The sequence below is a fragment of the Corella eumyota genome, chromosome 1, assembly GCF_963082875.1.
Source record: "Corella eumyota chromosome 1, kaCorEumy4.1, whole genome shotgun sequence".
Classification (NCBI taxonomy): domain Eukaryota; kingdom Metazoa; phylum Chordata; class Ascidiacea; order Phlebobranchia; family Corellidae; genus Corella; species Corella eumyota.
In genome coordinates this window covers 12,495,845-12,518,199 of record NC_137490.1, presented here as the reverse complement: position 1 = coordinate 12,518,199, position 22,355 = coordinate 12,495,845, and the positions used below count along the sequence as shown (strand labels likewise).

Sequence of the window (22,355 nt, the reverse complement as noted above, 5' to 3'; positions counted from 1 at the left end):
GAATCAACAATTTATGACTTTCTAGGTTAGTTATTTTTCTCTCTCACTTTCGCCCCTTTTTTCTTTTCTATCTCTCATTCTGATACACATCAAACTAGATAATAATGGTTTTCTAATTTCAATTTTCTTCGATAAGGTGATAACAGCACAGCTGAAAAGTGTTTGTCTTCACACATATTATACTTTGATATTCTTTTTTTGAAAGTTCAATTAAATTTTAATGGGGGGTCATGTCAAACGTTTTATATTTGATGTTTTATTGTCCTAATAAACCAAAAGTATGCGAATCGCTAACTCATGTTTTGTTACCATAAATATTTCATTTTATTTTTAAATTAATATCTAACATTAGCACAAAATAAGTTATAATTAAAATAAAGCTTAACAGCGACTCTTAGTGTGGGAATGCATGCGTATTCAGGTAATTTTCAAGATTATTGCCATTTCTATTTTACTAGCTATAAAACTATTGAAATGTAATTTGTATTAATGCCTGCTGACACAGGACCGATTCCTACTACTGTCTATTAATAATTTACCGGGCATTAGAACGTCTACAATATGATATTAATACCATGCAGGGGAATTTTCTTTTAGCCTAATACTTCTGTTGTAATTAAATGAATTTTATAAACTCTAGGAATTGGTAAAAAATGTGTTGCATAAAGACAGGAAATATCGTCTTTGTGTTGGAATTTTGTGTGTTGCTAAAATTTGAATAATAAGGCGAAAAAAACTTTGTTTACACATATGTTTTCTATTTTTCAGATACAAATAAGAAAGGGAAATCATTTTTACTTAATACGCGATTTGAATTTAGTATATTGAAATTTTGACCTAGCGTTATTTAAATTCTTTAATGCGTTACTAATTTGCTTGTGTACCCACCGTTAAAGCACCATAATAATCATAAGCAATACTGCAGGTAAATAGTGTAACAGTATCCAACATTCCTACTAAAATATATTATATTTTGTTAAAAATAAAATCATATTAGTTAATGTTTAGCTATAGCTATACATATCGTTAAATAAACCAGACTTAAATCAAGACAGTTAATATAAATAGTGTTTAGGGTTAAAAATGCACCCGGCGAATTCCATCAAATAGGTTTAAAATAGAAAAATCAATTTCTTTTTCCAATTTTAGAAATTTCAGTCGCTGAGAATAGGAAACAAATTGACGTACATACACAGTGCGTGCGTGTGACTACTCTTCTGTCATGCGTGTACGTGTTGCGTTTCGATGCAATATAAATGTAAGCACTTGCAGTTATTTATTATAATAGTAAGTACTTGGAGTTAAAAGATTTACTAATTGTGTTACACAGTATGGTTGAACAAGGGTAGTTAATATTACGCAGTATTTTTAATTCAGGACAGCCTTTGTAATTTACTCGAATTTAAAAAGCAGTATGCGGTTAATAACATGCATAACATAGCGTTACTGCACGAATTCCTTAATATACACAGTCAGCATTTAGAATGTTTAGTATTAGTATGTTATATAACTTATACACATAAACGTTTATAAATACCGCTATTAAGTCACATGACCATCGCAAAGTAAAGTATCGCATTACTTAATATGTTTGAATCCCACAGGGTCTAAGAAATAAATGTATAGAGTAAATGAACATCCTGCTTAGGCCTATATTGTTTAGAGTAGTTTTATTGGTATCAGCAACCTAATACATATACCGTTAAAACAGTATTTAGACAAGCGGTTGCTAAGGAATGTTAGTATTTTGGTACAAGGAGAATTATTAGACATATTAAACTCTAGTAACCCTGCCCAAGATGAAATCCTCGTTTAGTTATCTCAAGCGTAAATAATACTACGTTTACTGCGTTGTGGATTTGACTAAAACTACATTTTTATAAACTTCGAATATGGTAAATATTTATCTTAGCTGCGTCACCCTGTTTTAAAAAAATACATTTTTTGTAATCCTCTTTAACTGAGCGCTTTATAGTGCTGGTATCTATTGACATTGAACACACATAGCATAGTGTAGACCAGTTGCTGTTGAACGTGGCTAGTTTATACTGCACTAAAAGCGTATGCTTACTTAGCAGATCATTCGAATGTTTATGTAGCTAAATCTAAGTCAGTTAAAGATACAGTTACTGTGGAATTCAGTTTTATTGGTCTATTTGTATTCCAAGTTGTAACAATTAGCCTTTTGTCATTGTATTGTTTAAAGGCAACAGTTATAGTACTAGGAATTGTTGGTGTTAAGAAAGGGAAGTTGTTATAAACTGATTTTGTAGCTAGTACACATTTTTTTGAAAGGTCAAATGGCGTGCAAAAATAGTATATTAGAATAGTTTATGTACTTTGAAATGTTTGTTATGCTAATAAATTAGACATTTATTGATATAGGCTGTCGTGTTGGAAAAGAAATGTTTTATAAAACGTTTATAAACATAAAGGTTAAAATGTAAATAGCCTAAATCTTAACCCTTTATTAATATGCTATGTGGAAACCAAAATGTTTGTCTAACTGATAAAGTTTATTGAATTAGTGTTTTTCAGTTCGCTGAGTATCGGGTTTCTGGCACTTTCGTTCTCAAGCAAGCTTTTGAGAATTATAAAATTGTTTTAATAATTTATTAGGTGTTGAGGGCAGTATTTAACTAAGAAGCAGATATTGATTATACGCTGTATTGGCAATATTTGTTGTTAATTAAAAAGTATGTTACACAGCCTTTAAAATTTATCTATAGATTTGTGTACACCAAATTGTAAGTTTTTTTAAAGTAAAAATGTCGGACGCATCATTTAGAGGTTGCTTTTGGGAGTCAGATTTTGTAACACAACATGGATTTGAAACCATCGTTTCAAGGATGAAAGACGGCCAAAAAACATGTCGTTGGCTAGAAGATTTTTTAAAACAAAGAGCGAGGGCGGAAGAAGATTACGCCAAGGCGCTATTAAAAATATCTAAGTGAGTACGCATTCTTAAGCAATGTTTATATACACTGTCATTACCTCATTCTTGTGACAGGTCCTTTGTTTTTTACTCATTTACTGTTAAAAATTATTTTTAGTAACGTTTTAAGTCTAATCAGCAAGTGTTATTTTTGTAGTTCCTGCTTTCACAAACAATCATAAGTTTTTGCTTGCGTAATAGCTTATTGCATGTACTGTCATTAAGTTGACGTACAGGCAAATCACCCTTGAATGTTTTTCTGGTTTCGATCATGATATGAGTAACAGTAAAGCCAGTTCTTTACTAATTTAAACCTCAAACACAGTAACGTAATATATGACAAGCTAAATGTTCTTCTTTTTACTAAATAAACGATTTTTAGCAATGTCTTATTTTGGTTTTACCACTTGATTTTTATTTAATTTAACAGAAACATTCAAACCATGTTATAGAAAAGTTTGATTTTAAGTCGACTTGATTTTTATTACTAGATTGGAAAGAAGTGGAAACGAATATGGAACGTTGCGAAAAACAGTTGAAGATTTTCGTACAGAGGCAGAAGCTGAAGCATCTTTGCACATGACGTTATCAAGTAAAATAGCAGAACAAAGCACAAAGTTAACGGAGTTCCGGGAAAGGTTAGTGGTTAACAATATAAATTTAACATAATCCTGCAGTCACAGTTTGTTTAGAGATATTTACATTATTAAAATCCCAAGATCATTTTATATGATTTTTTTTCTTATTGGTGTTTTAACTGTGATAATTTTCTAATCCTTTGTTGTAAAATTAAGTTACTTATTAACTAGTGTTTTAGTACACTAACCTACCTTAATAGGTTAAGTTTATTCCCTTCATGTTACTTTGACTTTATCGTATGCCGCATTGTAAATTATTAACTAAATAAGTAGTAAAAATTTAGCGTAGGAATGTCAAATTGCTGTTTTACAGGCAGCGAGATGATAGAAAGAAAAATGAAGATATTCTGCACAAATCTCACAAAAACAAAGCCGATCTTTATCGAAAAATGATGACTCAAAAGTAATTTAATTTAAATTGATTTGTTTGTAAAGTGCTTTAATAGTTAATAGTTCTATTTGATTGTTAAAAAAACGTAATTGAAAATAATGAAATGCATTGTTGGGATTATTATCCAGTTTATATTTGGCATTAAAATATTATCAATGTGTTCTATAAAATATTTTTATGTATATATAGTGATATATTTTTTTAAACACGTGTTCTATAAAATTTATTTATGTATATATTTTTAAATAAATTTAGTAATTTGAAAGCCACTGTTTTGCAGAAATTCATATGAAAATAAAAGTAAAGCGGCCGAAAAAGCGGATAGCGATGCCGAGAAATTAAAATTTTCCACCAAACCGAAAGAAGTCGAAAAATCGCGGAAAAATGCAATCCAATGTCGTTCCAGCGCTACAAAAGCAAACGAAGATTATAAACACTCAGTAACAACAGTAGAACAAGCACGACTAACTTGGGTACGTAAATATAAGATAGTCACCTTAAAATTTAAATTGTAGACAGTTTCTATTTTTAAATTTTGAATGGAAAAATTCTATTTAAAGTTATGATTAAAACAGCTTTATTGGGCTTTACAGATTGTTTTTAAGTGTATTTTTGACGATGTTTTTATAATGAAGTCACTTTTTTTGAATAATGAGCAATATTATGTTATATGTCACCGGACGTATTAAAAATGTCGTTCGTCATTTATAAAATACGGAAATCATGGTATGAGCGAAATGATTAGGAAAATAAATTTTTCTTTAACGTAAGCACCTTTAAATGCATCTTTATCAAATATCAAATAAGGAAAAAAAAATTAAGAAATCCTGATTCAAAATACAAAAAACTGTGGGTGGGTTCATTTTGAAGGTGTTTGTTGTTCGAGTGCAGCAACGATTACTTCCTTGTGACTCAGAATAAATCAGTTGATACTGCTTGGCAAAGGACATCCGATTTGTGTTGTTACTTCATAAGTTTCCTGACTCATATTGGCTGTCATTGATGTTTTTTAATGGCAGATTTAAAACAAAACACCCAGTTTAGTGTCTAGTTAAACAATATCTGTCTGTAAAACAAACATTCTTATGTGCATATCAATAAAAAATTAATGTGAATTTTTTCTATTAAATAGTCGCTAGCAGGCGCAAGTGAGTACCAAATAACTGTGTATTTTGTTAACCGTTTTATTTCCCATAAATCAATAGTATTTGTGGCTATCACCTTTTCTCCATACCTATTTATAAATAACGTGACATTCTAAACACAAGTTTCACTTACACATTAAATTAATTTTAGGCACGTTATATGTTACATTAATTTAAAGATCAAGCTTAATTATTAAATTGTAAATATGACTTTTTTAGGTTAAAGACCACGAGGAGGTGTGTGACGTGTTGCAAACTATCGAGGAAGAGCGAATACAAGTTCTTAGAAACGATATCTGGGTGTTTTCAAATCTCGTATCAGACCTCTGTTGTAAGGTGGATGACAGTCTTGAACGAGTGCGAACCGTAACCGAGAAATGCGATCACAAGTCCGACGTGAGAGATTTTATAAGAAAAAAGGCAACGTGCTCCACGCCCTTGCAGTCGGTTAAGTATGTGCCGTTTGGTAGCACTGAAAATAACAACAATGTTTCGGACCAAAGTGTCCAGCTAAATGGCGAAAGTTTTTACGAGGCCGCGGGTCAGATTACTGGCCCCAGTCAAACTGCGGGTCAGGTTTTTATAGCAATTTACGACTACACTCCAACCTCTACGGACGAACTTGAGTTGGTTGCTGGAGATCGAATTGATTTAATAGTTGGTTCCCAGAGCGACACTGGTTGGCTTAAGGGGCAAAATAATAGAACAAATTTAACAGGACTTTTTCCGGGGAACTACGTGGAAGAAGAACCTTTTTATTAACTTTATTTTTAGTTAAATAAGAATGTGTGTGCCACTGTTCATAGATTTCATTGATGTTAACATTTTGTAATCACTTTCACATTGAGAATCTGCAGATTTTTTCCAATATTAAAATTTTGAAAACGGTGTTCCACTAACATTTAGGTCAACATTTTTTTAGAAAAAAGTGGCATATTTTTAGGGTAAAAGAGGGTCAATATACAATGTTATTGTCGGCATGTGCTGCATTCAGTTTATTTCAATTTTTAAATTTCTGTAAAAAAATATTAAAAACATTTTTTTTTGGTTAAAAGTGAGAGTAGTTCAATTTTGTTGTGCAATACTTTTTATTATTTAACTGTTTTACATTAAAACTTAAATTCTTGATCCTTCATTTTGCCATTTCGTCTCTACTTGTGTATTTTTTCTTTTTTGAACTCTTTCTAATTAATTTAAATGCTGTATTTCTAATCCAAATACTGTGTCATTACATTTTTTGCATGTCTTATTTAACATTTTGCATCACAACCCATATACGTTAGTATTTACTATATAAATATGTTTTTATGTTTTATTCGAAACCCAAAATCAACGAAAAAGTTAATGTAAAAATTATTATAAGCAGTACAGATTATATTTTATACATAAACAACAATTAATAACACGATATCAATTGTTTTGGTTAACATTAAAGACGTGGGCCATAATTTATTTATCTTTTTAGTTGAACGGGTTTAGCCTATGATTCAAATGCAATGGAACCGAAAAGTGGCATTTTATGATATGTGCAGATGACTTAAAATTAAATATCGACAAACGAAATTTTAACGGGCTAATTAACATATCAAACAGTCGCGGTACATCAAAGCGCAAAATGATTTAAAAGCGTAAGGTTCTGACGCAACATATAATGTATGGTATAATTGTTCAAACATATAAAAATATATTTTACGTATACACGTAATTAGTGTTTTAAAATGGTATTATGCATTGTGTATTGTTAATGGCATAGTTTAGTATATTACATACATTGCCACTTTCAACAGTAATATCAGAAGTGTATACTATACTTTAACGTTGTAGAATTTATAGTTCTTTTTACTTATAGTTAGTTTTTTTTAAATGGAACAATTTTAGGCTCATTGACAGATAATAAGTAATTCTTCTGCAGTGTTGTTAGATATATCGATGTCATCAATAAAGAAAAAAACAAACGCACAGCATGCACTTAATACATGGATAACAAGTAGAGGGAAGGAAGAAACCAATGGTTTTTTCTATGATATAAAACAAAATAAATCAAAAAGAAAAAAAACGAAAATTCATCAAACTTTAGATTGGTATGTGAAGTGAATATTTTATAATTAAGTTTATAAAAGTTTTTACCAAAAAGTATCACATTTAGCTAACGAATTTTTCATTATAGAGTTTTTAATAAACAGTGCAAACTTTTATATATTCCTATATCAATAAGGCTTGAAGAAAATTATACGATGAGTGAAGGGGTGTGTCTTGCCAGATGTAGTTTATATAATCACTACAAAGATTTCTGCGCTAAAAACCAGATCGTTCCGTCGTGTGCAGCTACGTTTGGAAAGGTAAATGTTGACTTACTCAAGCATATCACTTAATAAAACTTGCAGTTTATATTTAAGGCCGCTTTAAGTCTTTAAACCGCGGCTGACTTAGCCTTGAGTTTAGTTGTATAAAACAAAATAAGCGTTGTACACGATTTTGACTTAAAATTAGGCGTTGATTGAGCAATAAAATGTAAAACAAATCTCATTTGTTATATGTGTTTGTTTTGTATAAACGTTGTTTTAGATATGCCAGTTAAATGTTTGTTATAATTCATTTTAGACAGTTCGACAAAAGTTTCCAAAAGTGACAACACGTCGACTTGGAACACGAGGTCATTCCAAGTAAGTTTTTTGAATGTTTTGTAATTAAGTTAGAAAATAATAGTATTTTAACAACATTTTCAGTACAAACTCCTTTGGTGTATTTGGTTTGCAATATTCCATACAACCTTTTAGTTTTTATTTAAAGGATAAAATTGCTTAAACTACAGAAAAAATAACTATTTCGTTTAAATTTCAATTGTTAAAGATAGCACTAAATCTAAGCTCAACTTAATCAAAAACCAATAACCTACTGCTTTGATCCGGCCCGCCTCTCCCTTTGATCATTCGAAAGTGATGTAAAATTTATTGACCAAATCGTAAATTACAACCACAACAAAACAACCTTGCGTTGGTGACGCCTTTTTAAAGAAAGTCTATATTAAATGTGCCGATAGACGTTTATTAGGAGAAAATCTTAATCTAATATTTTGGTTTTGCTTTTTTATGTAACCCTAAAACAGACTGTGTAACTATTGTTGAATTTTTTTTTGGGGGGGAGAAGGGGAATTAGAATTTCTAACTACAATATTATTTAACATTCAAACCGTTACTAACGTCTTTATGTTTATTACTAGATATCATTACTACGGGATAGGAATACGTAAAACAAGTGAATACCTGAACTTAGTCTATGAAGCAAAAGGTTTAACGAGGTAAGATAAAAATGTTATATTTTTCAAAAAACAAATTTTTTGAATAATCGCTATTTTGTTTAGACTTTCATCTGCAAAGAAAGTTGATCTAGAGGTATACATGGCCACATTAAACAACGATGTGTAATTTACCTGTATTTAAAAATTCTTTTTTAGCAAATTAACATCTGGTTTATTATTAAACAAAGTTAATCTATTAAGGTTATTTAAATTGCAAATTTGATTTTAAAGCATGATGTACAGGCGAAATCGTTTGACGCAATTTGCAGCAAATGCTTTCAAGCATTTCAAAGTTGTTTTCCTAAAGCTTCAGAATATGCAGCTTTGCCTGGCGAATATACTTTACCGGTATTTAAAGTTATAAAAAAAAAATTATTGTCAGTTTATGTTAAGATATAATATTTTAAAAGTTTTGTTTTAAAAAGCTTTTATCTTACTAGGTTCAGCATTTATTAGATCGATATATGATATATTGCCAACAATTAATTGATGCGGCGACACAATTGGATTTTAAGCAGGTTAAAGAAACTATAGTAAATAAAATGCTTAAAAATGATATATTGGAGAGTTAAAAAAAACTTAAAAGTAATATATTTGGACAATTTTGTAAGTGTTGTGTTTCAATTTATGTTTAGATCGCTTTTATTGTACCACAATCACGGATTCAAAACTTAAATTTACCAAGTTCGTTATTTAATAACTTGGTAGTGCAAGATATTCTTTTGCTATGTGACGTTTTACTGTACGAGGTATTATATTGTTTTACAAAATATTCAAAAAATGACTTAATTCAACTTGGGTTAACAATTGACTCTTAACTTCTTGACATGTTTTGTTTATATTTTAGGCACTTGTTGAGATTTTGTTGCCATTACCTTTTCAAGCTCTTTCAGAATTGTAAGTGAAACAAAAAAAACAAAAATCCTATGCATATTTTGTAAGCATTTGTTTATAATATATGATACTTTTTTCTATTTTAGACAAGTGTCTAATGTTTGTAACGTGGGTAAACAGTGGGTAGATTGCATAAAGTTATCTACATCTGACAAATTTCCTTTGGTTTACACAAGTAAAAAGATAGGATTGGCACAACAATTTGCTCAGTCCCTTACAAGGCAAACCTATTTTCTAAATTTATGTAAAGTAAGTGATTTGCCCAATAGTGCAATAGTAAGGGCTGTTAATGTAAATTGTTAAATAACCGGGTTAAAAACTTATAAATATATATTTAAGACGGTCCGATCTATATTGAATGACTATGAAGCGTTAGAGTGTGTGGTCATAGATTTAAAGCAGCTTTGCCTACAAAGTTCACCCAATACATATCTTACAAACAATAAAAATATCGGCACCGACATGAACTTTATTATAGAATGTAAGTTGTAATACATACTGGTAAGAATTGATTTGTATAGGGGTTTTAAATCACAAATAGTAATTATGTAGGTTACAATGTTGGCAAAATATTAGCTTAGAGTTTAATTTATAACCTTTGTACCTATTTTTTTTGTTAATTTGTTCCAGATTTGCCGCAGCTAAGGGATATACTCCTCCAACTGGAAGTGTCAATTGAAACTTTAATTTCATGGCTGGATCGAATCGTTAATGACAGGGTAATTTCTTAACAAAAATTTGTAATATGATAACTTATTTTATTTTCATAATATAAGCCGTTAGGTCAACAGTATATATTTGTTTATTTTAAAACAGGTTTTAAAGCCGAGCAAAATTAATGCCAAAATTATGAAGCGAACAGCACAAGACTTTTTACTAAAATGGTCTTTCTTTGATGCCCAAATTATGCATAACCTCACCAGCAACAATGCTAAAAGTTCAAGTGAGTAATATTAATAGCAAGATTGTTTAAATACTTTTCTATTATTTAATTAATTAGTTGGAAAACGTTAAATATTTTGTTTTGTATTAAGTTAAAAAATGTTGGTTTATTCTCTGTTTTAGATTCCTTTTATTATTTAAGAATGTTTATGGACGAATACATCATGTTTGCTATAGAAACACAATTTTACAACGATAATATACAAGATATTAAAACTAATGCTTACAAACATAGAAGTAAGTTCAAAAATTTTACATTAATTTAAAATGAAATAAAGTATGTCTTTTTGTTGTAAATTTGTTGCGTTTTGCTTATCATTTTTTTACTTATTCAACTTGTAATTTACGAATGATTTAAAAAAAACATGAATTTAAATTTAAAACAATTGCAGGACGTTTAAAAAAACATTTTGCAAAGAATCTCTAAATATAACAAAATGTACAAAAAAAAGTAACGAAGTAAAAAAATCTATCAAAAAGAAACATAATCTTATCTGTAAAACAACTGTTGAGAGTCACGTCAACTATTTACAACAGAGTATTGCTGCTGTTTTAATAATAAACAATGCATTTTTGTGCTACTTTTAAGCTAAGAGTGCACTATACGATGACTATTATGTATTTTGAATATATGTTTATTTTTAGGAGAACCTGCTCAATCAGCACTTCCTTATAGTTGCAATACTAACACACTAAGCTTGCATTGCAATGCAGCAGAGGTAAAAATAACCACTATATTAACACACTTTGTTTCTTAATATTTAGCACTCAATACATTTAAAAAGGTTTTATTTATTTGCCAACAGGCTAGCCATTTAAATTCGAATTATGCAATGTCATATCAAGAAAATTGGGAATCTGTTAGCGCCAATGTAACAAGTGATATGAGCCAAATGCACTCTAAAACTTGCAAAACTAAAAATGTGACAAACTTTATGGGTAAAATATTCGGTTATGATATAAAATTAGTGTATTTGCTTGAGTACAAATAAAATTTGTGTTAAATTTAGATTACTACACTACCGAATACTATTCAGATTCAAATAACACGTTTAGGAGAAGAAGTCCCAAAGTAACAGAAACACAATCACATTTTGTTACATCTCAAACATGTAATTCGTCTTGGAACCAATGTTATAAAACAACCAGCTACCGATAATGCTTTAAATTTAATTTCCCCGCATGGTGGATACGAAGTCTTTAAAGAACGTTTCTAGGTTTGCTGACGATCATCATAAAGTTAATTTCCTTCCATTAATCGCATTTGTTTTAATTAAAGTTGCTGTTACATTCGTTTGTAATAAAAAAACTTTTGTGTTTATCATTTACACAAGAACAATATCAAAAAGTTAAACAATATCAAAACGTTAAACAATGTTAAAAAGTCAACTTGATGACGTGACGTAGCGCATTGGATTGCACAAAACCCTACTTAATATAACTAAAAGGGGCACTGGTTTAAAACAACATGATGAAATAGACCTGGGGTTTGTTCGAGATAACATATTAATATCTTGATCTGGTGAATAAAAGTAAATCTCTATAGTCAACTTACGATGAATAATGATTTTGATGTTTTTATTTTTGTGCTACTTTTTTATAATTTTGAAAAACATTTTATCAATATATGAAGACCTTTCTTTTATTAGTTACAGTCGATATAAAAGCTTTTAAGTAATATACATTTTCTATGGTATTTGTATGTGTTAGCAAAAAGAGAATATGCACAATTAAATATAAATTTGTTTACAGCTTTTTAAATTTAAATATGTTATTAAAAATGCTCGCAACGAATTTTTATCGCAGACCCTTAAGATTTATTTTTGAACGATTTTGTTTATTAGAAATATACAAACGCCAATCGATTAATACAATTCAAATTAAAACCACAACTTATCTATTCAAATTTAAACAACAACAAGTTAAGAGGCGGGTAGCATCACGGCACTTATGATCCGGATTTGTTCGAATTCGAATAACCCAATTTGTTAAATTTTGTTTGGTGAAAGAGCACTCGAAAAATACACGCGTTTCAATGCACCTGTTGCTGTGATAATTGATAAAAAGTCGAGTGCCTTAATTCAATGTATGATCGTTACTTTCCGTCCTCTGTAAAGGAACTTCTTAAAACGATGATCCGTTTTTATGATGCACCGCCCAAACATTGCTCTCAATGGTTGTTGAAATATCCAGCGCCCCACTAATTCTTATTTGTTCTATAAAGGGCGGTATCAAACGATATTAAGGGCGTACGATAAATGCTTAAATCATGAATAGATAAATAACACAATTTTTAACAAAAATTAAACTATATTTTGTATCAACTAAAAAAATTCTTTCAAATCTGTATCTTGACATATTCTAATTTAAGCCTAATCGGTACAAAAAATTGCAGAAAGAAACACTTAAAATTTTTTAACTGTCAGTTTGCCCGCCTATTTTTAAAGCAATCTTTTTATGGACTGTAACAAGTAGCCTGCCCTGCTCTCATATTCACCTGTTATCAATTTTGTTATTAGAATAAGACCTGTTAACGCCTCTTCAGTACGACAAAATCTGGTTAAAACGCCCTCGAAATTTGCTCTCGAAACACTCTCGCAATTTCACTTAAAACGAAATTATTAATTGAAATTAATTATGTTATATTTCAATTTTTGTTGCTTGGCGACAAAAGCTTTAGATACGATTAAAAATGAATAACCACTCAAAAAAGCCTGGTTCGTGAAATACAAAAATACTTTAAAATAATGTTGGTATATTGTGAATTTTTTTTATTACTGTCTTTCTAATTACTCTCCTTTTGTTTGTTTTATATTTCTTTTTTATTTATAGGAATGAACAATAAAAGCCTTTATTAATAATTGTGCAACATTATTACAAATTAAATAACAAATTATAATAAATAAGTACACATTTCATTTACTTTCACAAGTTTAGGAATGATTTACAAATTGGTTGATTCGGTCAAGCGTTCCAAATGACGGCGAAGTTCTTTGGAAAGCAAGGTAGAAGGCGTAACGGCGTCTTTGTAAACGTAAGGCTGTCGGCCAAGATAATCCTCGCTTTTTGCTGGCCTTGTCCTGCATAATTCGATCAAGCCAGTTCGTTCAATTCGTTTGACAGCATTGCTGTTATGACATAGGTTAAATGTTGAATCTGATTCAATGGTTGTTGTAGAAAAGTCTCTAGCAAGCGGCAAGTTTTTAACATTTGTTGAGCTAAAATTTATTAAATTTGTTAAGCTGGAAAATAGATAAATAATGTAGCTATATGTAAATTGGTTTTATTTTAATTCAACTCAAAGACAACCTAAGATTTTAACAAGCAAGCCTACTAACTTGTTTATAACTTAAATTGTCTTTGGGTTAAGTTGACCGGTCATCATTAAAGTCGCCTATAATTCAACTACCGTTTTTTACCTATGTAGACGAAGATGAGTCTTAAGGTTGCTTGTTGAGCTAAATCGTTTGCAGCAGACTGTACATTTATGTGGTTTTTCACCAGTATGAACTAGATGATGTTTCTGTAGATGAGCCAGTTGTGTAAAGCCTTTGTCGCAAGTTTTACATTTAAAAGGTCGTTCTCCGGTATGAACACGCAAGTGAACCTAAATTTTTATAAAAAAAATAAATAAATCACCCTAAATAAGCCATATTAAAGAGTTACTATGCAAAACACATGTTTTAACCTTTAGATTTGAAAGCTGTCCAAATCGTTTTAAGCAGACGTTACATTCGTAGACAATTTTTCCATTTTCTTTTCTTAGCGGATAAGCAAGTGATTTATAGCCGCTAATAATAAAACAATTACATAATGTCAACATTTATTATGATATGTGTAGTTTATACTATAAAGTAGTTTATATAGTAGATTACTTTAGGCCAAACATTACCTTGTGTTTGGGATTCGATGTTTAGTGTACAAAGCTTGTTGATTGGCAATTTTAGAATGTTTTATTGTAAGATCCAAGCAATCGGATTTGGGCGAATGAAACTTTAGACCTTTATGCGAAAAAGTAACACGCTTCTTTATATCATCTAAAACATACAAGCCTTTTTCTTATTTATTTGCAGGTGTATTTGTTTCTTATAGGGTTAAAATTGTAACAAAAGTTTAAGAAGATGGTTGAATATTTGTAACCACAAGCCTACTTTAAACAAACCAAGATATATCTGCCCTGCAATTGGTTAGTAAATGTTTGTTTGTTGTTATAATTAAGAATATATAAAGCGCATGTCGTAAATGTTATATAGTTTAGAATTAGGACTAACCTGCGTTGCCTATTGCTTGACTGCCAAACATATTTTGTAAAACATTGCTGCTGGTGAGCTCATTTTCTTTAGTTAGCTCTTTATTACGTACAATATAGTTAAACCATGATCTATAAAACGTAGGATAAAGAGTAACCACTGCAGAAACAAACCCTCGATAATTATGTATAAAGGTCGCCATATCAGTGCCTTGGCTATACCGTGGCGCTGTAGCGTATATTAAGGAATAAAACGCTTGGTAAAACTCTTGCAAATGTTTCCCCGTTTGTGTATGTTGTACAGTGGGCTGATAACTGGTACTTTGATTGTTGTTGGCATCAGTTCTTTTAAATGTTAGATCCATAGGTACGTCGTTACTGTATTCGCGTGAGAGTTTTGTATCTTGTTTCATTGATAAATCCAAAGCAAGTTGAGGCGAATTCATTTTGTAACTTTTTGTTTAAACTTTATTTTATTTTAAATGATAAATGCAATATTTGTAAACGATTTATTGTATAACCCTCAGAACAGTTTTTCTTTTGTGATAAGCTTACTATACCTAGATGTAACTACATCTACTTAAACTAACACATGCTTAGCATTTTGATAAAACTTGTTTGGTCTTAGGTTGTGAAAGTGTTTTGCTCAGTAAGAGTGGAATAATTATGGGTAACCTTAGAGCAGAAAACGTACATGTAAGAGCTAGTCAAGTCTACACTGCCCCAAACGTGTTCATAATAAAAATTAGTTAAAAACAATCTTGATAATTTTAATTAAATAATGCTGTTTAGAATATTTTTTCACTGTTGAAAACTGTAAAACGCGCTAATTTTGTTAGTAATTTTGCAAAGTTATTAATAATATTATGACTGTGCAGTAACACCCGGACAGAAAACATTAAAAATCATTGTCGTTTTTATTGGTTTTGTCAACAACAAGTTTTAGTTTTTTTTTTTAATTTTTCTATGACTCAAACTTATGATTTAATTTAACCAAAAACAACACAAATTAATGCAAAATTAACAACACTTTTTATATTAAAGCCTAGTACTTTATATATTTAAATCTAAACCCGTTAGACTTTATAAAACGTATAAAATAAAGTTAAATTGCAAATCATTTCTATATCCTGTAAATAATTAGTTTTATTTTCACGTTAATTTCGTTTGAATTTGGGAAAATGACGAATTCTGAACTCCGAACCGGAAGCACTCTTAAATAAAACAGTTCAAAGGTATTATTAGTATGGCAGCATTTCACGTGTTTTTATTAACTTTTTTCCATTTAAAAGGATTATATTGAAATGATTATTGCCAGTTAAAATTTAAGTGGCTAAATAGCTAATGACACGTTCTTTTTGGAAACGCTGAAATATTGTTTATCGTAAGAACGTGAAAGGAAATTTATGATTTCAAAACTTCCGTTAATTTCGCAAAATTGCGGCAGTTGAAGCCTTTTAAGTCTATTTAAAAACTACGGGTCCGAGGCGTGGGCTGTATGGCTACCTTCCCAATTTAACTTTTCTATTGTTTTAAAGTATTTTTGGCAAACTTTGTTTAATAATAGCTCGAGAAATTTATATTGCTGTTTGTTTTTACAAAAATGATTGACATATAAGGCAAATTATAACATGTTGAATTTTAATTTATTAGTCAACGCATTTTTTGTTTCTATGTTGACTATTTTTTTGGTATTGATTATTTTTTTTTACATAGGACGTTTTATTTGTGCTAAAACCGCTGAAATTTTAATATAGTGTGGATTTAAATTCCCACTAGGTTGCGCAGTAACATTGCTGGTTTAAAATATAAGTTCGTTTACTTTTTACATTTATTATATATACAGTCGCACTAATACAAGTTTAATTTATTTATAATTAATAGTCACACACAAAATAATTTTATTAAAAAATAAAAAAAAATTTATATTTAATTTCGATGCGTTTTACATGTCTTAGTAGTGAGATATTGCGTAAATCATAATATTGTTTTGTTGTTATAAATCGGTATAACCCATCGGGAGCAGTAACCAAAATAACAGTCCCATATGGAAATAACGGTCGTTTACTTTTGATGGGAAAGCCAACAATTTCGGGAAAGGGGGCGCCGCATATCGGAAATTAATATAAGATGATATATATGCCCGTAGTGAAATTTGACGCAAGATCAATAAATAACAATCTACTTAAACAAAACAATAGCAAAACCAAAATTAAAAAATTAACGAAATTGAAGGTTTTTGGACCATACTGCATTATAAAATTTTCTTACCATTTAAATGCGTGTTAAAATATACTTGACTCAACTAACAAGCCTATTTAGAATAATGTTACTTCGAGGAATTAAACTAAAAGTAAATAGGGGTACGAGTACATCCTGTAACTTACGGATATATGCGAACGACGCGCAAAAGACGGTAAACTATTTGTCTGTTGAGCAACTTTTAGGATGAGTGTACAGGTACCAAAAGGACGCATGAGTTCCTATTAATATCCTTTGATTTCTAAAATTTGTTTGGGTTATTTTGAATTGTATCAAACGTACATTATCGAAATCCCATGTTTCTATTATGCTTCATTGTTATTACTGCGTATAACCCATTGCCGACCGATTCACTCTAACTATATGTAATTTACCGGTGAATTAAATGTTTGTGATGTTGGAAGAGTTGCCACGTGTTCCCCAGGAAGTTTGTTTCGTATTGTTTTTACTTTCCGTTCCGTCTGAGCGAATTTGAAACGACAGAAAAGCAATTACTGTTTCGCAATAATTTTGTTTATAGACGCCTTCGCTTTATAATAACGACGATTAGCATTAACATTTTAATAACCAATAGGACAAAGTACGCATAATACTTACAAGCAACGTGGACCTAACATAGCACAGCTAAATATACTACAACGGCTTCGATAACCTACGGTACCTATCACCTTATTGTTTTTGGAAGATAATTATCATAAAAAAAGTTGTTTCAAATGAATGTAATGAGAATCGAAAATTTGGGTATTTCCGTTTTAAATTTTATATTATATTTATGTATACTTAATAACAGCACTATTTAACTATTTTTATACTCCATTAAAAACCATATTTAAAAAAATTAAACAGCGTTTGATGACTTTATTAGGCTTATTGTAAAAAGTGCAGGCCATAAGACCTATTAATAAGTTATTTGATATAGTTTCTTAAAAAGGAAAGACCTGACGTTAATATCTTTATTTACTCTTTCTCTAATTGAAATTACTGCTCGCAAACTTTCTCAGAAAGTTATTAAGGATTCCTGATTGTGAACATATGAGAATTTGAATGCTAAGTTTTTTTTTAAAAGGAAAATTTTGAAATAAATTTTTATGCACTAGATTTACTCTTTGTAAGACCTTTGCAAAAAAATGTTAATTTTTTTTATTTGTTTTTTTTGCGCATCAATAAAACAATAGAAAGACATGCAATAAATAATACATTTTTGCGACTAAAAAATTGACAAAATCAATTTTTTGTTTTAAAAAATCCCATAAATTTTACATCATAATTTTGTGGTATTTTGTAACATGGTCACCAAATCCCATGTTTATAGTAAAGTTTTAACCTAGGGGTATTTTACGTTTATATGATATGTAGATTTAAATAACCCGCAAATGTTTAAATTGACACAGTATTTTGTCTTAGCTACGCGAATGTATCACCATCACTTTGCATAAAAAACAACAAGAGCAGTGCATTAAGTCGCACTAGAGCCCGGTCGAGTGCATGCCTCCTTAACTACCGGTAGACTATTTTCAACACTGAGAAGCTAGCAACCGCTTTCACCGAGTACTCCGTGCATTATTGTAGTACTCTCCACATCAAAGGCCTTGACTGCGTCTATGTTTATTTCATATCGTTAAACTAGCTCGACGAAAACAACCGAAATATGCCAGTATTCACGTTAAGTTTTTTATATTAGTATGGCAGTTAAGTGTATAGGGCTTTAGACATTTCAATACTTCACATATTAGGGTTATTTTGGCAATGATTGTGAAAGTAACCTTAAACAATTTTAATCGCGCTATTTCCTTTCACCGAAATCCAGTTAATTTTGTTTCTTGATTTGTTTTACTGTTCTGTTTGTCTGTAACTTATTGACAGGTTTATGCACTGGAATGTAAGTGCTTCTTGTAACACATTTATATCGCATGATAACATTCATTGGATTGGAATTTAATCGGGTTGTTTGAGAAATTAGGCAACCATTTTTCAAGTTATCAAATATATTAATTTTAAAACACTTTATATTTCATAATTGACTTAAATTAAGGTTTATCGTTTTTATAATTAAGCTTTTTAAACTTTTATTTAAATGTAAGTTGTTGCCTATTAACAAAGCGCCGACTTAATTTTACTAGTTGATTTTGGTAGCGTTATAATGGCTATACATTCTAAAAACTAGCTTTGTTTGTTTGTTAAAACACAAGTTTAGTTAATTTTTGGCGAAATATATTATACACTTTTCACTAACATATAGCAGAAATATTATAATAAAAATAACAGCAAAGAAAAAAAATCGAAACAATAAAATAAATGGCAAATAAATCACATTACTATCAACAAAAATTAAAAACAGGCAATATAATAACGATATAATAAATATACACAGTAGAGCGAATAATAATAGAACGAAAACGTAAATTAATAAAGTCACTGAATAATAATGATTGTATAACACAAAGAAAAAAACACGAATTTAATATTTAAGGTATCAAAAACTAATAGGCTGAAAAGATATCTAATACATTTTGTAGCTATTACTATATTGCGTCATGCAAAATCTAACTTTGAAGAATAAGGTGGTTTTAAATAGGAACTTGTCGTGATTGACATCACGTGGTTAAGTGTTAAATTCAAGCTTATGTATGTGTATGTTTAATACCAGCGAAGCATTGGTTGGGCAGCCAGAGATGGATGATATTGCAAAGTTGGGCTGCCTTCCATCACAGATTTAACGTTGCAAGAGTATTCGCTGCTAAAAATAGAAAACAAATTTTAAAAATAAATCGATTTTTTTATGGAAGTTAAAAAAAGATTGTTTGGCATGATAAGTGGAATATAAGACAATAGGCTATACCTTGTAAATTTATATATACCGTAAAAAATAATTTGTCTTGTGGTTTAAAGGGGTCAAAATGTAGGTATGAAGATTTTAATTTAATTGAGAGTATTTAAATTCTTACCTATGAAGTCGCATGTGGGTTTTCAGGTTACTCGTTGAGCTAAAGCGCTTGTGACACACATCACATTCGTGTGGCTTCTCTCCTGTGTGCACGAGATGGTGTTTCTGCAGATGCGCCAACTGCGTAAATCCCTTTCTGCACGTATCACATTTAAACGGGCGTTCCCCGGTATGGACGCGGAGATGCACCTACAATACAAATTCCCACGGTAAATAGTTTGCTTGTTAAGGTGTGATGTACACCACTAGTTAGGTAAGCTACTCTGCAGCTCGGATAATCCCGTTTAAAAGCGGAAATACCGAGTTACTTAACCGATAGCCTTGCGCCTAATTACCAGTAATCTAATCCCCAAGTAAAGTTTGTGTTAGATTAAGTCCGCTTTATTTGCAAGTATCTACTATCGTGTTACTGTAACAACATACATATTTCAAATATCTCTTTGTATTTACCTTTAAATTGGAGAGCTGCCCAAATCGTTTTACGCACACGTTGCATTCATAAACAATTTTTCCGTTTTCTTTGCGAAGTGGATAGGGTAGCGATTTATAGCCGGAATTTGGGCCTCGTTTACGCATTGCTAAATGGCCGCTAAAATACAAATAAATATGAATGATTAAACATCAAAATTCTCAAAAAAATTAGACTACATTTAGATAAACGCGTTAAAAATTCGTAAAAGTTGTTTATAAAAATGTCTATAAAATTGTAAACTAACATTTGATTTCGTAACTAAATATTACCTGCTTCCCTCTGAAGAAGTGCTGCCGTTGGGTGACATGGGTTTTGGGGAACTTTTGGGGCTTTTAAAACCCTGGAAATCGTAGCAAGGTGCATTCGTTCGAACATGATTTCCAAAAAAATTAAAAAATCCAGCCCCTCGATCGTTTTTTCGGTATGCGTCGTTCATCTTTTGGTTAACTGATTCATCGACTTGTGGAAGATTTTTCATAAAAGCTGTAAAAATGAATTTTATTTATTGGCATTTTGTTAAAAAAATGTAACACAAATTTTATAATAAAGAACATTTAAGATTGTCTTATAATCTAGGTTAAAATTACCTTGTGGGTTAACCATGGTTGGACTCCACGATTTGCTGGTAAACTGTTGCGAAAATCTGGCATTGGAAGTTGGTGGGGATACATTTGTCGTACTCGGTTGCCATGGCGAAGTGACGTCAGATTTTCCCGCTGCAGCTTTTGACAAAAATCGTTGAAGACGTTCAACATACGAAGGACCGAACAAATTAGCGTAGTTAGTGTAAGGTGTGGCGGCTTGATTTCGTATTGCGTTATCCCAAAGCAGTTTGCTCATTTGTTTAAGGTAGGCATCTGTTGTGGTATTTGCTTCTCCCGTGTACGGAGTATTGCGTGGTACATTGGCAAATTTAGGTGATGCTTTGATTTGTTCTTCGGCCTTGTGTCGGTTAAGTTTTAACGTTTCGAAGGATAAATTCAATGCTTCGCTCTGCGATTCAGATTTTATTTCACGCTTTACATTGTTTGATTGAACGTTATGGGGTGATATCGTGTGATCGGCGCTAGAGTGAACGATCCGCGGGGCGTGGGGTGCGTCGATTCCCGCCGTTGAAGATTTTTGTTCCTGTGCTTGTCTGGCAAGAAAGTGAGCGTTCATTGCGTAAAGTAAGCTTTGGTAATACGCTGGTAAACCGGCTGCTACTGTGGGGTTAAGTGGCTTATTTTCCTCCGAATTTTTTGAAGTTTTTTGTGTTACATTGGATGTCGTTGTATTGGTGGGTGACCATCTTAAGGGTGAAATAGAAGCGTCCAAATGTCGGGTTTGATCCGGGCTCGGACTTCCACTTCCGTACCCGCTATCCGAAGGCGATGTGATGTTCTGATCCAGCAACGATTTAACCGAAAAATTGATCGACTTCGGTTTCTTGCTTTCAGTTGGCGTTTGTATTTTGCTGTGAACCGGGGTTGACATTTGTTTCTTCGCTCGCTTCGGCGACAATTGGTTCCATTCGCTTTCACGCTTGTAGGATTGCGAATAAGCGGCCATATTGTTATCGTTATAGTCGTAGCTACGTTTTGCGTCTCGTACTTGATTTAACGTCGACGGTGTATGCTTATTCTCGCTTGAAAGGTCGCCGTGAGGTTTCCATAATTTCTTGATGTTTTCTCGGCTCTCTGGCATTTTTCTAATTTAATTGTTGTTTAAAAAAATAACTTATAGGTTTATAAAATATCTGCAAAATAAACATAAGTGCTTAATTGAGGTGATAGTGGAGAAGTTAATAATTAAACTTTTGCAAAAATATAACAATACTTAATAGTGAACTAAATTTGCCGTAAGTAGTTTCGTTATTTTATTTAACGCAGATTTAAAATACATTGTCATAAAAAGTTATATCTCAAAATAAAATACGTATCTCAAAAAATTTATTACTCCTCTGCATCAATTAATTATCTTTTATAATCTTTAATAAAATATATATTTTTGGGGTGCTATCACCTTATCGCTGTTTAACATTATCTGATCTGATTTATAGTTACGATATGTTCGAATATATAAAGTGCGATCTCTAATTAACTGATTCCGCCCCCCGTGGACCAGCTAACCCATCTAATCGTTTTGTAATTAACTGACAGCGGGTTACCGATTAATACCTGCCTTAATATTTCCAATCTTCCCT

At 31.0% G+C, this 22,355-nt stretch overlaps 3 protein-coding genes across 3 annotated transcripts; 2 read left to right on the top strand and 1 right to left on the bottom strand.

The window, feature by feature from the left end:
• Positions 1 to 2,734: 2,734 nt before the first annotated feature.
• On the top strand, positions 2,735 to 6,826 carry LOC145755180 (proline-serine-threonine phosphatase-interacting protein 1-like). The gene is made up of 5 exons (XM_082571411.1): positions 2,735 to 2,950; positions 3,427 to 3,573; positions 3,887 to 3,976; positions 4,245 to 4,437; positions 5,329 to 6,826. The coding sequence occupies exons 1-5, from the start codon at positions 2,769 to 2,771 to the stop codon at positions 5,869 to 5,871; spliced, it is 1,155 nt and encodes a 384-aa protein (XP_082427537.1). The 5' UTR covers positions 2,735 to 2,768; the 3' UTR covers positions 5,872 to 6,826.
• Positions 6,827 to 7,343: 517 nt separating this feature from the next.
• On the top strand, positions 7,344 to 11,402 carry LOC145763470 (DNA-binding protein RFX6-like). The gene is made up of 16 exons (XM_082574924.1): positions 7,344 to 7,448; positions 7,711 to 7,772; positions 8,330 to 8,407; positions 8,471 to 8,501; positions 8,639 to 8,755; positions 8,848 to 8,925; positions 9,043 to 9,156; positions 9,255 to 9,304; positions 9,388 to 9,550; positions 9,641 to 9,782; positions 9,932 to 10,020; positions 10,118 to 10,244; positions 10,367 to 10,480; positions 10,889 to 10,962; positions 11,050 to 11,182; positions 11,254 to 11,402. The coding sequence occupies exons 1-16, from the start codon at positions 7,344 to 7,346 to the stop codon at positions 11,400 to 11,402; spliced, it is 1,626 nt and encodes a 541-aa protein (XP_082431050.1).
• Positions 11,403 to 18,999: 7,597 nt separating this feature from the next.
• Positions 19,000 to 21,898, bottom strand: LOC145749751 (uncharacterized). The gene is made up of 5 exons (XM_082565609.1): positions 20,758 to 21,898; positions 20,440 to 20,653; positions 20,149 to 20,287; positions 19,700 to 19,887; positions 19,000 to 19,491 (listed from the first exon to the last, which is right to left on the bottom strand). Exons 1-5 carry the CDS (start codon positions 21,854 to 21,856, stop codon positions 19,392 to 19,394), a joined length of 1,740 nt encoding a protein of 579 aa, XP_082421735.1. The 5' UTR covers positions 21,857 to 21,898; the 3' UTR covers positions 19,000 to 19,391.
• Between the last annotated feature and the right edge of the window lie 457 nt (positions 21,899 to 22,355).